General features: G+C 37.7%; 1 protein-coding gene across 1 annotated transcript; it reads left to right on the plus strand.

The window, feature by feature from the left end:
- The first annotated feature begins 1298 nt into the window (after positions 1-1298).
- LOC107697829 (trypsin-like) lies at positions 1299-14608 on the plus strand. The gene is made up of 6 exons (XM_016498681.1): positions 1299-1355; positions 1445-1493; positions 3634-3829; positions 5361-5502; positions 6378-6641; positions 14221-14608. The coding sequence occupies exons 1-6, from the start codon at positions 1299-1301 to the stop codon at positions 14389-14391; spliced, it is 879 nt and encodes a 292-aa protein (XP_016354167.1). The 3' UTR covers positions 14392-14608.
- The last annotated feature ends 314 nt before the right edge of the window (positions 14609-14922 follow it).

A 14922-nucleotide genomic window follows, 5' to 3' on the forward strand; every position in this document is an offset into this window, starting at 1 on the left:
GAATATTTTCATTTCCCCCCAGAATGTTTTATTACAAGAAAAAATTATGATTTTTTACTAGTATATAATAGTAATAGTATATATACTGTATATATATATATATATATACTGTCGTGTGTGTATGTATGTATGTATGTATGTATATATATATTACAAAACCCTGTAACTGTTGATATATTTATAAACACACTTTAATAGTTAATTTAATCATTTTCAGCCTCTTTTAACTGAAAACTTTCAGAAATCATTCTCGCAACTGCAACAAAACTTAATCTACAATAGAAAGAGATTTATGAAGTAAAATAAAATAAAATAAAATAAAATAAAATAAAATAAAATAAAATAAAATAAAATTAAATTAAATTAAATTAAATTAAATTAAATTACCAGTTAAAGTTATTGCAAAAATGGCTCAAATGGATCATTTGATTTCAGATGACACTTTCTTTTTACATTTCAATTATTTTGAGCCCCTTTTAATTGAAAACTACCAGAAGTTTTCACAATTAAGAAAAAAAAACCTAATCTGCAACCCAGAGAGAAAAGAATAGAGATAAATAAAATAAATACAATTATATAAAGTAAAATAAAATAAAAGTTAAAAGCAGTGTTATTTCCATATCATTGGGATACTATTTTTATATTTTCTGCTTTCATGTTAATTTTAGTTAAAGTTTTAGTAATTTTGTTTTGTTGTTGTCATTTTTATTAGTTTTTGTAATTTAAAAACGTCAGTATACTTTTTTTTATTAATTTTCATTTCAGTTTTAGTTTTGGTTATTTTAGTACATCAAGTTAAACAATGAAAATGACAAATGTTGCCTTGGAAACTAGCTGAAATATTTGTTTTATTTCATTGTTTTTTTTTTTATTATTCACTTTTTTTTTGGTAATTGCAAAATTGCTCAGAATATAGTTAGGAAAAATGATCAAAAGATCTACTGATTTCAAATTACATACATTTTTTATTTATTTAAAGTAGATTTTAAAATGTAAAGCAATGCCATACAGTAAATGTGAATTACATACTTTCTACATACAGTCTACATACTTTCTGTAGCCACTAAAAGCATCTACATCAGTAATATGAACCAAAAAGCCTTATTCAAGACAGAATAATAAAAGATTTGGTAAATCTGATTCTTCAACTGTAGAATTTAATCTGCGATATGATGCAAATAGCAATGTGACATCAGAATTTGTACTGGTCTTAAATCAAACCCAAAACAAAAGGTCACAGTTTTGGTTAAGAAAGCTTCAATTATATATTGTTCCCGCTCTCAGACGACATTGTGACCATGGAGACGGAAATAGGAACTAGGAAACCCGAGAATGCAGAGGTGATCCTTCCTCAGGTGAGGAATCAGAGTACCTGAAGCAAAGCTCCTCTCAGTCTGGTCTGCACCTGTGGATGTGTCTGTCTCTGTGTCTGCGTCTCCATCAGTATGAACCTGCCGCTGCTTCTGCTCTGTTTTCTCCTGGAGCTCCTCATGGTGAGCTGTAAGTACAGATTTATACTTCAGTCCTACAAAATCCTTTCAGTGCATTAACACAGTATAGCGGCGTTGAGTGCTGTGCTTTGGGGAGCAGTCGTATACTGTACCTTGAGCAAAGCAATGAAATGTAAGTGAGGTTTTGACTTCAAAAAGACACTCTGGATCATTTCACAAAAAAAGTTTGGGTGACTAATACTTTGAATTTTTATGTGAATAATATCATGACAATTTTAAAATGCCAACGATAATTTTACAAAGTCTGTCTTTTAATTTTAGAATGTATTTTATAATTAAATAATAATAATAATAATAATAATAACAACATATTTAAAAAAAATAAAATAAATTGATGGCATATTGCAATGTTGTAGATTCAAGTTGACAACCCGCAGGAATAGAATAGAATAGAATAGAATAGAAAAAAATAATTGTAATGTTTTAGAATCACAAGAAAAAAGAGCAAAAATAAATAAATCTTTAATATCTTAATTGTTCATTCTATAACACAAAACGAAATATTTTTCCGTGTGAAAACTGTATATGTGTGTGTGTGTGTCTGTATACATATATATAATATATTTAATATAAAATGTTTTTCTGTGCGAAAACTGTATATGTGTGTCTGTATACATAATATATTTAAAATAAAACAACATATATTTTATATATCTCTTAAGTCTCCAGAGGAAAAAAATTGTTGATTTGCCAAAATAACAAATTCTGCAATATAAAGTCAAAAATTTCAATATTAACTTTCATAGTTTATATTATAGTTCATATTATAGTTTTTCAATAGATTTGCTTCTCCTGAGAAAAAGACCCAAATTCACCCAAGACAAAGATTTGTTTTTTTATAATTTTACTGAAGCGCTCATGCTTGATAGAAATATACTGTAAATAATAATGCCAATAGTTCATATTATAGATTTTCAATAGATTTGCTTCTCCTGAGAAAAAGACCCAAATTCACCCAAGACAAAGATTTGTTTTTTTTATAATTTTACTGAAGCGCTCATGCTTGATAGAAATATACTGTAAATAATAATGCCAAGTTTCCTATGCATAAATAAACAAGCAAGTAAATAAATAAATACATTTTGTTCTGGGAGACATTTTTGGATCTGACTTTTAATACTGGGTAGATTATTTTTAAGCAGTTTTTTATGTCTGGCTGAACTTTTGTCAGCGTTATGATTTATTAGTGCAGAAATGAAATATGAGAACAAACTAAAAGTTTAGTTTCATTGATGGATGGGCCCTTCATCCTGACAGCCTGCTCTGAGTGCATCTTCACTGAAGGAAATCCAAAGAAGCCAGAGCAAATCGTTTTTCATTTCCAACACAAAAAGAGCCCTGAAAAGCAATTATAAATCTTAGAATGTGCAAAAAAACAAACAAAAAAAAAAGATTAATTAATCTATCAGATGCTGGAATTTAATTTAATTTAATTTAACTGAATTATAAAAACACACCGAAGATGTTTGAATCCCCAAACGGTGTAATTTAAATCCCTGAACACTGTAGTTCAGCATTGTATACTGTTTTTCGCTACTTCACGACAAACAGCAAACAATAGAAGTACATAACCTCTTCATGTGGGGAGAATTCAACGCTTTGTGCACTTTAACGTTGAGGATTTCCTCACATTGAGAGCTTCATAAAGCAATCTGATAACGGTCACGCTGCTGCCAATCCTCGTGAGGTCTAAGGTCATTCAATCAAGGTTGCATAATGGGTTCAATCCAGCACGTATGTGTTTCACACGGGCAGAATGAAGGCCTGCTAATATTGTATAGGATTACTTTAACCGCTGCCTAATTGTTAAACGGCGATCAATATGCCCAAGGGCAACATATAGAGCAGAGATGGCTTTCCAGTCACCAGTCAAATCAAACGCAGTGTCTATTCGTGATGCACGTGTTAGGAAATTATAGTCTTGTGTGGACAGATTTAGATGGGGAAAAAAACCCATATTGTTTACATCGCATTGTTCGGTATTGACTTACTGTAAGACATATTTAGCAACCTTAAATTACACTCTCTCCTTCTGAGACAAAGGTTTGGAGTCAGAGCGGACTCCACGTGCGCACGTATGAAAGGAAAATCTAGACAAATCTCACCGAGATTGAAGATGCAGTAAGTGAATTCACTTGTTTGCTGGTTTGTTTCTCAGGTCAAGATGTGATACAGGGCCGTATCGTAGGTGGATACGTCCCGGCGCCGTACTCCATCAGGTACATTATGTCCATTCAGAGCGCTACGGGCCAGCACTTCTGTGGCGGGACCTTGATTAACAAATACTGGATCCTGACCGCAGCTCACTGCAATATAGGGTAAGACGAGCATTACTGGACACAGAAACTGTTTGAGCATTTGTACATATATTTGTTTATATATTGTATACAAGCATTTGAATGAGATTCAGTATCAGGTTAGTCAGTGTGTGTATTTCCATTTGGCGACACCGACTCACTGAACAGATGGTGGTTACCATAGCAACAGTTTGGCACTTGAGCGTTTTATGTATTATTATTGGAAGGTATGATGACAAAATATTATCCAAAAATAAATAAAAAATAAAATAAAAAAATAAAATAAAATAAAAATACAAAATAATATAACAAAAGAAATGCAGTTTAAATATAGTTTGTACAGTAAATGTAATGATAAATGTTAATGATACATTTACAAATTAATGATAAATTAATGTAGTAATGACTAGTAAATTTCTTCATATTGTAGTTTTTCATTTTTTGGGAACATAAAATGATCAAAAATACTACACAAAAACAATAATATTTTACGTAAAAATGTGTGTGTGTGTGTGTGTGTGTGTGTGTGTATCTGAACACCATCTGAAACCATATGAACACCAGTTTGACCATCTTAAACCAGCTATAGTGAGCTTAAACTAGCAAAGACCAGCCACCCAGCACAGTTTGGTTTCCAATGTTTTTTTTTTCAGCAGGGAAATCCCTGCATGTGTATCTTGTCTGTATTTAGAGCAGAAAAACATACTAACTTCAGCAGAGTTCACTTCAGAAATGACGTTATATTTGTAATGCATTTTAGTATTAACAAATAGGCAGCTGGGGTTGCCAGAAATTCACAGTATAATTACGATGACAGTGTTTCCGGCATTATGGGATTACATATTGGTACTTATAGGGTATATTTTATAACTCATAACTGTATATTTCAAGTGATATAATGTTCACACACCAAGCTACTTGAGTTATCAAAATCTGCATAATACAGATGGTACACTCTAAAAAATGCTGGGTTAAATACAACCCAGTGCTGGGTAAAATAGGGACAAACCCAGGAAATGGGTTGTTTTGACCCAGTGGTTGGGTTACTACCCAGCTGGGTCAAAACAGCCCAATTGCTGGGTTTGTCCCAATTTTACCCAGCACTGGGTTGTATTTAACCCAGCATTTTTTGTAAAATAGTGTAAAATAGAACAGAATAGAGTTCAACTAAAGCTCAACTTCTTTAACTAAATAACAGAAAGCATAGAACAAAACACACTAATGTACAGTACATTACTGATAACAAACAGTTAAAATATGTGATTTATGGAAATGTACTGATTTTCATAGTAAATTATAAGTTAATTCATAGTTTTTATTTCCAAAAAACATAAATGTGTAAGTATATTAGAGTAAAATTGCATATAATTTTTTATACTTTTGTAAATTACATATAATACAGTTTCTGAATGTGGCTAGGTAGCTTACAGTTAACCAGTTAACAGATTGTTACAGTCTTTTTACAGTGTATTTTAAAGAAGAATATAGTAAAATACACCAAATGAGCAAGATGAGTTTTTGAACAGTTTTTGTGGGTTTTTTGTGTCTCCAGGGCGGCAAACATGAGGATTGTGGCTGGAGATTTTTCTGTGGGATTATATGAGGGGACGGAGCAGTTCCGCAGGCCTCATGTTTTAATACCTCACCCACAGTATAATAAAGCCACCAATAATGCAGACATCATGCTCATTAAGGTGAGGCAGTGGAATCAATGCTCCTGTGTTACGCTGACCGACTCACTGAACCTTCATTAGCTGTGAATCATTGATTCGTTTCATGCATATAAAATGAACACAACGATCCGACATCAAGTCATATTATATGAAGTGATGGCCGTGTCTCTCAGTAATCGGTACAGCCACCCTACTGCATGAATTTTTTACACACTTAAAGTTTTAACTGTTAACTTAAAATTGTATACTTTTGTCTGTTAATAATATTTCTTGGACATGAACTGTAGCATGAAAAAAAGTTGTATTTTTATGAAATAAAACATTAACAAAGATTAATAAATAGTGTAACAAATGTATTGCTCATTGTTAGTTCATGTTAGTTAATGCGTTAATTATTGTTAACAAATGGGACTTGTAAAGCGTAACAGTTTTAGTGTAACAGTATAACATAGATGTTTTTGTGTGAATACAAATTACAACTGCCCCACATTTCCATTTCCATAATTTTGTCCTTAGTAAAATTATATCCGGCATTATGAAACATGATATGAAGAAAATAAAAGTAAAATGAAGGTAAATATCACTTGCTATGCATCATTTCCAAACAAGATGTAATTTTGTCAAATTATGCAAAAAGTGTTATATATATATGTTTATGTGTGTATATAAATATGAAATTAGCCTTAATGAGAAAAAAAGAGTAGGCTATTGAATAGTTTAAAATGTCATTTCCATCAGAGAATGCTATTAAACAATGCATTATTTGAGATGTGAACTGGTGAAAATGTTAGTTTCAGAAAAAGTTTACTTAATAACTAAAAGTAACATGAACACTTAAGTATTTTATTGTATGCTTTATGTGCACTATTCATTTTTCCTTTCTCTCACCCGTTTAGCTGCAGTCTCCCATCTATCTGAACAGCTATGTGTCTCTGGCGCCGTTGCCTCGGCAGGACACCATGGTGGCCGTGGGTCGCGTGTGCATGGTGTCCGGCTGGGGCTTCACCACTCCAACGGGAGGAATCCCTGCAACCCTGCGCACGGTCAAACTGCCCATCGTGTCCAGCGCAATGTGTAACGCCACAGACTCTTTTAATGGAAACATCACAGAGAATATGATCTGTGCAGGATACAGCGAAGGAGGAAAAGACGCATGTAAGGTGAGACAATCGAATACTGCTTCAGATGCACTTAACTTAATGTGAATGGCACAGGACAATGGACTGGATTTATCTTGATGCTGTTGGAAATCTACAATTTATGAATAAGTGGTAAAAACAAGATTTTTTTTTTGTAATAAACCACTGGGTAAACATTGGTAACTATTAGCACAATTTTTGTGATTTACTGGAGTTTGGCTTTGTTGTCAGGAACATGGTCATCTTATATTCAGTCATTATTTGGATGTCCCATTGTTTTTGCCAATTATCAAACCATTTAGAAATTTAATTGGTTGCATTACTGAGTCTAATTAAACTTAGAAATGTGTGGCCATTTACTTTAGTTATCAGATGCAAATAATAATAAAAATTTTAAATTAAGAAAAATAAGGAAAAGGAAAAAAATAAAACTAGCACTGGTATTCTTGTGAAAATCAAGAAAATAATAAATAAATGTGTGTCATAATCTTTTCAGTCAGGTTAGAAATATCTGGTATTAATTAGGGACAAAATAAATAAATAAAAATGCACTACTGTTCAAAAGCTTGGGGTTTGTAAGATTTTTAATGTTGTCTCTTATGTGCACCAAGGCTGCATTTCTTACAGTACAAATACAGTAAAACAAGTAATATTGTGAAATATTTATATATATATATATATATATATATATATGTAAAATTATATTTTTTTACAATTTAGAAGAAATGTTTTCTATTTAAATATATTTTAAAATGTAATTTATTCCTGTGATGCAAAGCTGAATTTGCAGCATTACTCCAGTCTTCAGTGTCATCCTTCAGAAATCATTCTAATATGCTGATTTACTGCTCAAGAAACATTTTCTTATTATTATTAATGTTGAAAACAGTTGTGCTGCTTAATGCTTTTGTGGAGACCGTGAAAAAGTTGTTTTTCTCAGGATTCTTTGATTAAAGGTCGCATTTTCAAAACAATAACAAAGGAGAGTGGAACGATGGGAGATATCGTTTTCAGCTTTTCACCATCCAGAGATATTCGAATCATATTCACAGATGTAATGAATGAATTCATTTGTTTATTACCTGTACCTTCCAAAGTTATTCAAACAGCGAATAAATTATACAGAGAAAGCGAGAAAAGAACATTACATTGTCAAGGAACAGTAGGACTGACTTAAAGGGGTCATATTACGTTGCTAAAAAGAACATTATGTTGTGTATTTGGTGTAATGCAATGTCTTAATGAGGTTTAAGTTTCAAAAAACACATTATTTTCCACATAATGTACATTATTGTTGCTCCTCTATGCCCCGCCTTTCTGAAACACGTCAATTTTTACAAAGCTCATCGGTCTGAAAAGCGAGGTTTACGCTGATTGGCCAGCTGTCCAGTGCGTTGTGATTGGCTGAATACCTCAAGCGTGTGATGGAAATGTTACGCCCTTACCATACTGTGATGCCGTGTGTCCCGGCGCAACGAGACAAAACCAATAAAGCCCATTACAAAAACGAGGCATTTGTTGCATCCAGTGGGGACATAATTACTGATTATAATGACTTATACTGTCTTTTTACGCGTTGCGTTGCGTATCGCGCTGCGTAAACATAAAACCATGTCTGGAGAAACGACAAACAACCAGTGCTACTCTACACTGCTCAAAACTCGCGTTTGAATCGTCAGTAGCAAATTCTTTAAATATAAAAAACTTACTTACAGGCTGTGAGTTAGAAGCGCCAGACTGTCCTTGCAAAGTTGGAACTGCCCAACTTTATAGAAACATACACCAAGCATTGTAGGCTACTCTCCCAGGAAACAGTCCTCATCCTCCGCAAAATGCGCTGCACACATCTGAATATTTGGGTTGTACTGTTCTGGAACAGTGTTGTAAATACAACTTAACCACTGATTTCTAGTTGTGTCCTCTTTTGGAAGGCCAAACAAAGTAGTTTCACTTTCACAACGAAACACACAGCGTCTCCACGACATGGCGGCAGCAACAATACTACAGCGAGAATAAAAGTTACACCTTCTTTCTTTGCGTGAACATTTGGGCGGCGTTATGCAAATCTTCCCACATCGTGACGTAGACATGTGGGGGTGTGAGCCGTTGGAATGAATGAGCCGTGTTAGAATGAGCCATTTTAGGAGGGCGTGGTTGACTCTTAACTTTTATAAAGAATATCTCTTTGGATTTGAGACTTTAGTCTTTGCAACTTTACAGATCTTCTTTATGCACCAGGAGCTTGTAACACTCCAAAGAGAAAGGAAAAATTTAAATCGCATCATATGACCCCTTTAATCTAGCGCAAATTTAAGCACTCTCAAAAAAACTCCCCTTATAATCAGTAAAGCTGCTGTCTATACACTGTTTGATGAATGAATCACCTACTTACATCATACGTACATCTGCACTTTGTTATTTATGATGAGCTAATTCGCGAGAGAGCAGAATTCAGTCAGCGAGCACTGAACAGCAAAACAACAAAATATGTGTTTCAGCGATGACTCATCTGAACGCCTCTGATTGGCCGATGCATTCATAAACTCAACAGACTCGTGTGTGATTGGTGCACAACACAACACTGTAAAAGCACGGAAAAAGAATCATGGTGCAACATTGAGCAGATCTAAACTTAATGCTGCAGTCAACACTTTTCATTTAATTTCCATTTTATTCACGACAGCCGTAATGGATTTAGTTTAACTGTACAGCAGCATTTTCATCCACGTGTGTTGCCATAGTTTCTACAAGTGGAAACCGATAGCGTGGCTATTATGTCATTGACTGCATGAAATATATCACACTGTGCAAGTGGTTTTTGGATATTTTATTACGAAAATCTTACATATTGTGCCTTTAACAAAAAGTTCAAAAGAATGTCTCAGTTACGTATGTAACCCTCATTCCCTGAAGGATGGAATGGAGACATTACATCAGTGACTGACAAATTGGGACTGACGAACAGCTCACTCATTCCAGTTTTTGCTGAGGAGCCGAGAGAGTGTCCTGGCCGCTCAGCGGTGGTCACGGGAACTGTGGTGACAGGTCATCATGTCTCCTTTCCCTCCTTCAGGGAACGAGGGTTACATACATAACCAAGACATTCCCTATCTGTCAGTCACGTTCGACATTAAGTCAGTGACTGACGAACTGGGATCCCTAAGAAAAATGCCAGTTACTGCGCCTTCCCAGTACGCTGTGTAAGCTGTCCAGTACCCCCAATTTACTGGGGCATGTACAAGATAGACTTACACAGCCGAAGTTGAGCACTGCCATTCCTTAAACCCTAAAACAGTGACAACTAGATCCATAGGGGGAGCGTATGATATTGGACCCACCCACTTTTACTGTCTCTAATTCAGCGAATATGTGTACTTTTCAGAGCGCCGTCAGTCAAATCCATTCCACATGACGAATGCCCTAACAAATTAAACTCCATTTAGCTACAGCCTCGAATTCCACGCTGCTGCTTCCTCAAATCCATTCCACTTGGCTCATTCAGAGTCCATATAAATCAAACTCCGTGTTTTCACTACTCGTGCCTGCTGCACCCCCTGCCACACAGCAAAGTAAACAAAGCATCAGCATCTGCTGCTCAGATACACCTAAGCCTACCTGATACTTTATTTCAACTTTTCGATTATTTCCTTTATTTTTATTTTTATTGAAAACAAAAGCCTTTCCGATGTGATATGAGATGTGAAAAGGGAGAAGAACGATTTCGGCAAAAGGCGGACGTGAACTCGGGTCGCTCACATCAAAAACACTATGCGTTACCACTTACACCACTGGAAATGTTGCTCAACAGCCATCTTTTGTAATGTTGTCACGTTAGTGGGCAGAGGTGAAGTAAATAGCTACTGACAACCAGGCGGCCTATTTGCACTTTGTGTAAATAGACACTGTTAATTAAAAGGCACCACACTACAGAAAATGGCATATACTCCAGTAATTTTTTTCTGGGGGAGGGCCACTCACATTTATTTTGTTTCCGACGCCCATGACTACATATGAAAGGTCTCTGCAGTGTAGGATATCAGACCGAATCAGACAATCTAAGATTTGGTCAAAACATGGTTGAAACACGAGGAGCCGAATTCCACAGGGGCCCAAGACACAGGATGTTCGTAAATCAGATCCTTGCGCCACAAGCCTGAACCAACTAGCAGCTTTGAGTAGCTCACAGCATTTAAACAAAAGAACACTTATTGACAATTCCTAGGAGATTGTCAATTTTGGGGCAAGTAAACCAGATTAATGGTCAAAGAGATGCACATGTAAACCAGTGATAGTAATCACGATCATGAGCTCTTTGGATTTACCTTTCCCCCCACCTCTGAGACAAAGAACAGACTGAGATTCCTTACAGACATTTTAACCTCTCTGGTCTTCACAGAACGTATCCTTACGTCCACAGAATGCTACAGAAACTACCTTTCCATGTATATATGCACCTAAATGACGCTAAAAGGACTTATGAGCAACTAATCATTTCTATGCATAACTCCATAAATGATTCCCTTTGAGCTAAATTGACCTGTTTCCCTTACAGCAGTATACCCTACCTAACCAGGGAGGAGTCAATACATACAGAGACGGCAGAACTTAACCTGCCAAGGGAAAGTCACAGTCTTGCCAACAGGGAAGCCGTACTGTGGAAATACACATATGGGGTCACCTGAGGGGGAACCACAACATATGGGCACCTAGCCTAAAACGAGTGTTTACCAGCTGGGCATACACACTAGGTAATAGGCCTGGTGTCAGATACCTCTGCCATATCTGACTTTCCAAGGGTTCTGAAGGAACTCCATCCAGGGTTTGCCAGATAGGGAACTCACCTGGGGAGCAGGATAAGTCCTGGGGAGTGGCGCTGCAAGCGAGACGCCGAGCTGCTCACCCCAAATACTAGCTATTCACAGCCAGCACTTGTGAAGAGACCGGCTCCACCCGAAAGCTGTAGAACCTCTCAAACATATTAGGTGTTGCCCCGCACCACAGCTCTACCACTGCCTGTAATAGAGATGCCATGTGACAATGCCTAGGAGGAGGCAACACTCCGTGTGGAATGTGCTCTCACTCCAAGGGGGCACAGCTCGCCTTGGGCTTGATATGCCAAGATGATGGCATCCACTATCCAGTGGGCCAACCATTGCTTATAGACAGCCTTTCCCTTCTGCTGGCCCCCGAAACAGACTAAGAACTGTTCTGAGGTCCTGAAGCACTGCGTGTGTTCCACATAAATGCATAAGGCGTGAATGGGACACAGCAGAGTGAGGGCTGGGTTTGCCTCCTCTAGGGGCCTCAGTATTACGTGAGAGTCAGCCGGCCCGAATTCCAGGCATGATGCGTTGACCGAGAATGCCTGCAGGTCCCCTACCCTATTGATAGAAGTGAGTGCAGTCAGGAGCACTGTCTTAAGAGACAGGGACTTAAGCTCAACTGATTGCAAGGGCTCAAAGGGATGTCTCTGCAAAGCACTCAAGATTAGAGAGAGATCCCAAGAGGGAAAGTGGAGAGGTCGAGGAGGGTTTAACCTCCTCACACCCCTCAGGAACCTGATGACCAGATCGTGTTTCCCCAAAGACCGTCTACTGCATCATGATGTGCGGCAATAGCCGCAACACACACTTTAAGGTTGGAGGGAGACAGCCTTTGCTCCAACCCTTCCTGCAGAAAACAAAGCACGATGCTGATCGGGCATCTGCCAAGTGGCAGGACTTTGCGAGCAAAGCTACATCACAACTGCACGTTCCACCTAAGGAATATCCACATATACCTTGGCCACCCCGCCATCGAGGGTAGTGAGGGTGGAGGAGGCAGATCAGGTTTGGGCAGAAAAAGGTGCCTTCCACGATTTCGTGACCTCCTCATGAACCTCCAGGAAGAAAGGTACTGAGACTGGGCAACGCTGTTCAGCACGACCCGCCCCGAGAAACCAGTCATCCAGTCTTGAGCATTCGGGACTTGGTGGGGGATTCCCCTCTAGCCTCAGTGGCCTGTGAAAGCATGGCCGTCAGCTCTGGGTCAGACTTGAACAACGCTACTCTCCCCGAAGCGACTTGAAGTTTTATGTAACAAAGTTCGGGAGGAGCACTTTCAGGTAATCATCCAATCAGCGCAAGAGAAAGCTGGTTTATATAGCAGTCTCTCACCTTTGTCCCAAGACAAGTTTTATAGCATCCCTCTGCCACCCCATCGCCTCTCTTTTGACAGGTTTCTATCCCAGTCAAAGATGGGGGGAGTGCTCTGGTTTCGGGCCAATTCCAGGTTTGGAGCCCTCCCCCTGGACAGCACGCCAAATACGCATAAATTATATATTTCGATTTCATGTACGTGTGAACTCGTGAAATACTGGAGGAGTGAGAGGGCTGCAGGGACTGACCCGGCGGGAGAACTCACACTGTAACCCTCAGATCACCCTGTGTATTAGCCCAAGTAGCCCTCAGAGATCTGAGGGAACAGCAAAGGGGACTCCACCTCCACGGAGGAAATTGAGTCTCAATCTTAATGGTCATCGTCCCGCAATGGGTACATGACTCATCCACAAACGCTGCCTCAGCATGCTTAACGCCCAGACACGTGAGACAGCAATCATGACTGTGAGCTGGAGACAGGAAATGACCACATCCAGAAACACATAGTTGGAATGACATCTTTAAAACGATAAAGCGTCACACCCGTGCTTGCTCTTTTAGTTAGGAAACTAGCTTTTTTAATGCCGAAATGCTCAGGGAATAGCCAAAAACGACAGGCACTCTGCACTGCCCTCTCTCTCAACGACTACCGCTGATGCGACATCACACCAACACACATAGAGCTCACTCGAAGATGAAAGGAAGAGCATAGTAGTATTAACCGCTAGGCTCCAAAGCAAAAACTTGAATGAGTGAGCTGCAACACTTCCTTATATACTCGTACTAAAAGGAAGTGGTTCGCAATGCAAATCTCACTCGCCAATATTCATTGGCTTGTTTTGTACCACTCGAAGGTGATTGGGGCTCTCAGGCGAGATCCCAATTCGTCAGTCACTGGCATAACGTCGAACGTGACTGACTGATAGGGAACCACATTTATTTGAAACAGAAATTTTTTGTAACATTATAAATATCTTTACACTGTCATTTTTGAGCAATTGAATGCACCCTTGAATAAAAGCATTACTTCGTCCAAAAGAAAAAAAAATCATATTGACCCCAAACTTTTGAATGGTAGTGCAAAAGAATAAATAAATAAAATCTAAAATGATATTTCGGATGACAACATGAATTCATATATTTCAACCCCTCTCCCCGGCGGCTCCAATCTGCTATGTAATCTGCTCACTTTTTAAGATCCAAATCAATTCTTGAATAAAAATCACATCTAATGTTTCTTGCTGAGAAGGAGCAGATTTGCTGGCATTTTGATGTGTCAAGTTCACCTATGACATGGGAAAAAATGTAATAAAATTTTTAGCAGTGGCAATATGTGTGAAAGCACATATTATCATGTCGTTGTGAGTTTCTCCTTCTAGTCTAGTTCTAGTTTGATCACTCTTCTTGCACACCATCTGACCTCCCTGTCCAAAATTGTATTAATATGATCGTCTTTTCTGCAGGGGGATTCTGGAGGGCCGCTGGTGTGTGAGGGCCGTGTCTATGGCATCGTCTCCTGGGGCAATGGCTGTGCTGATGCCCAGTACCCCGGCGTCTACACGTCCGTCTCAAGGTTTCGTCAATGGATCGATGGAACTATATTTGGCTTTTATGGAAGGTGCCTCAAGTATTAGACTGCAGTGTTACCCCAGCACTTCCCTAATCGAACTTGAAAAGGCCTTGAAATATGCCAACACGAATACTGTTGCTACTTTCTTCTGTTTGAAAAGTTAGGACTTTTGATGATTTCCAGACGAGTACAACGCTGTTCTGAAACAGCACATCTGTTCCTCAACAGCTGGTAGACCTTTTTTTAAACATAGTAGTTTGTGCAAACTGTTCCTTAAATGTGCCATATTGCTGCTTCCCTGCAAAGTCAGTGAAAACTAACAATAGAAAGCTGAAGGAATATTTAAAATAAAAAACACAAATTACAAACGCTTTTATATGGAATGGTACATGTCAGAAAGAAATATTCAACATTAAAATAAATCTAATCAAACAGACTTTCATTTGTAACCAAACCAGTTACACATTTACAGGTGAAATAGATAGTTTACTCAAAAATTAAATTTTGTCGACCTGTATAAATTTGCCTTTGTCTTCACAAAATGAATAATTTAGCAAAATGGTACAAGACTATAGATAAATATAAATAGATAAAT

The sequence above is a fragment of the Sinocyclocheilus anshuiensis genome, unplaced genomic scaffold, assembly GCF_001515605.1.
Source record: "Sinocyclocheilus anshuiensis isolate Anshui unplaced genomic scaffold, SAMN03320099.WGS_v1.1 scaffold78, whole genome shotgun sequence".
NCBI classification, from domain to species: domain Eukaryota; kingdom Metazoa; phylum Chordata; class Actinopteri; order Cypriniformes; family Cyprinidae; genus Sinocyclocheilus; species Sinocyclocheilus anshuiensis.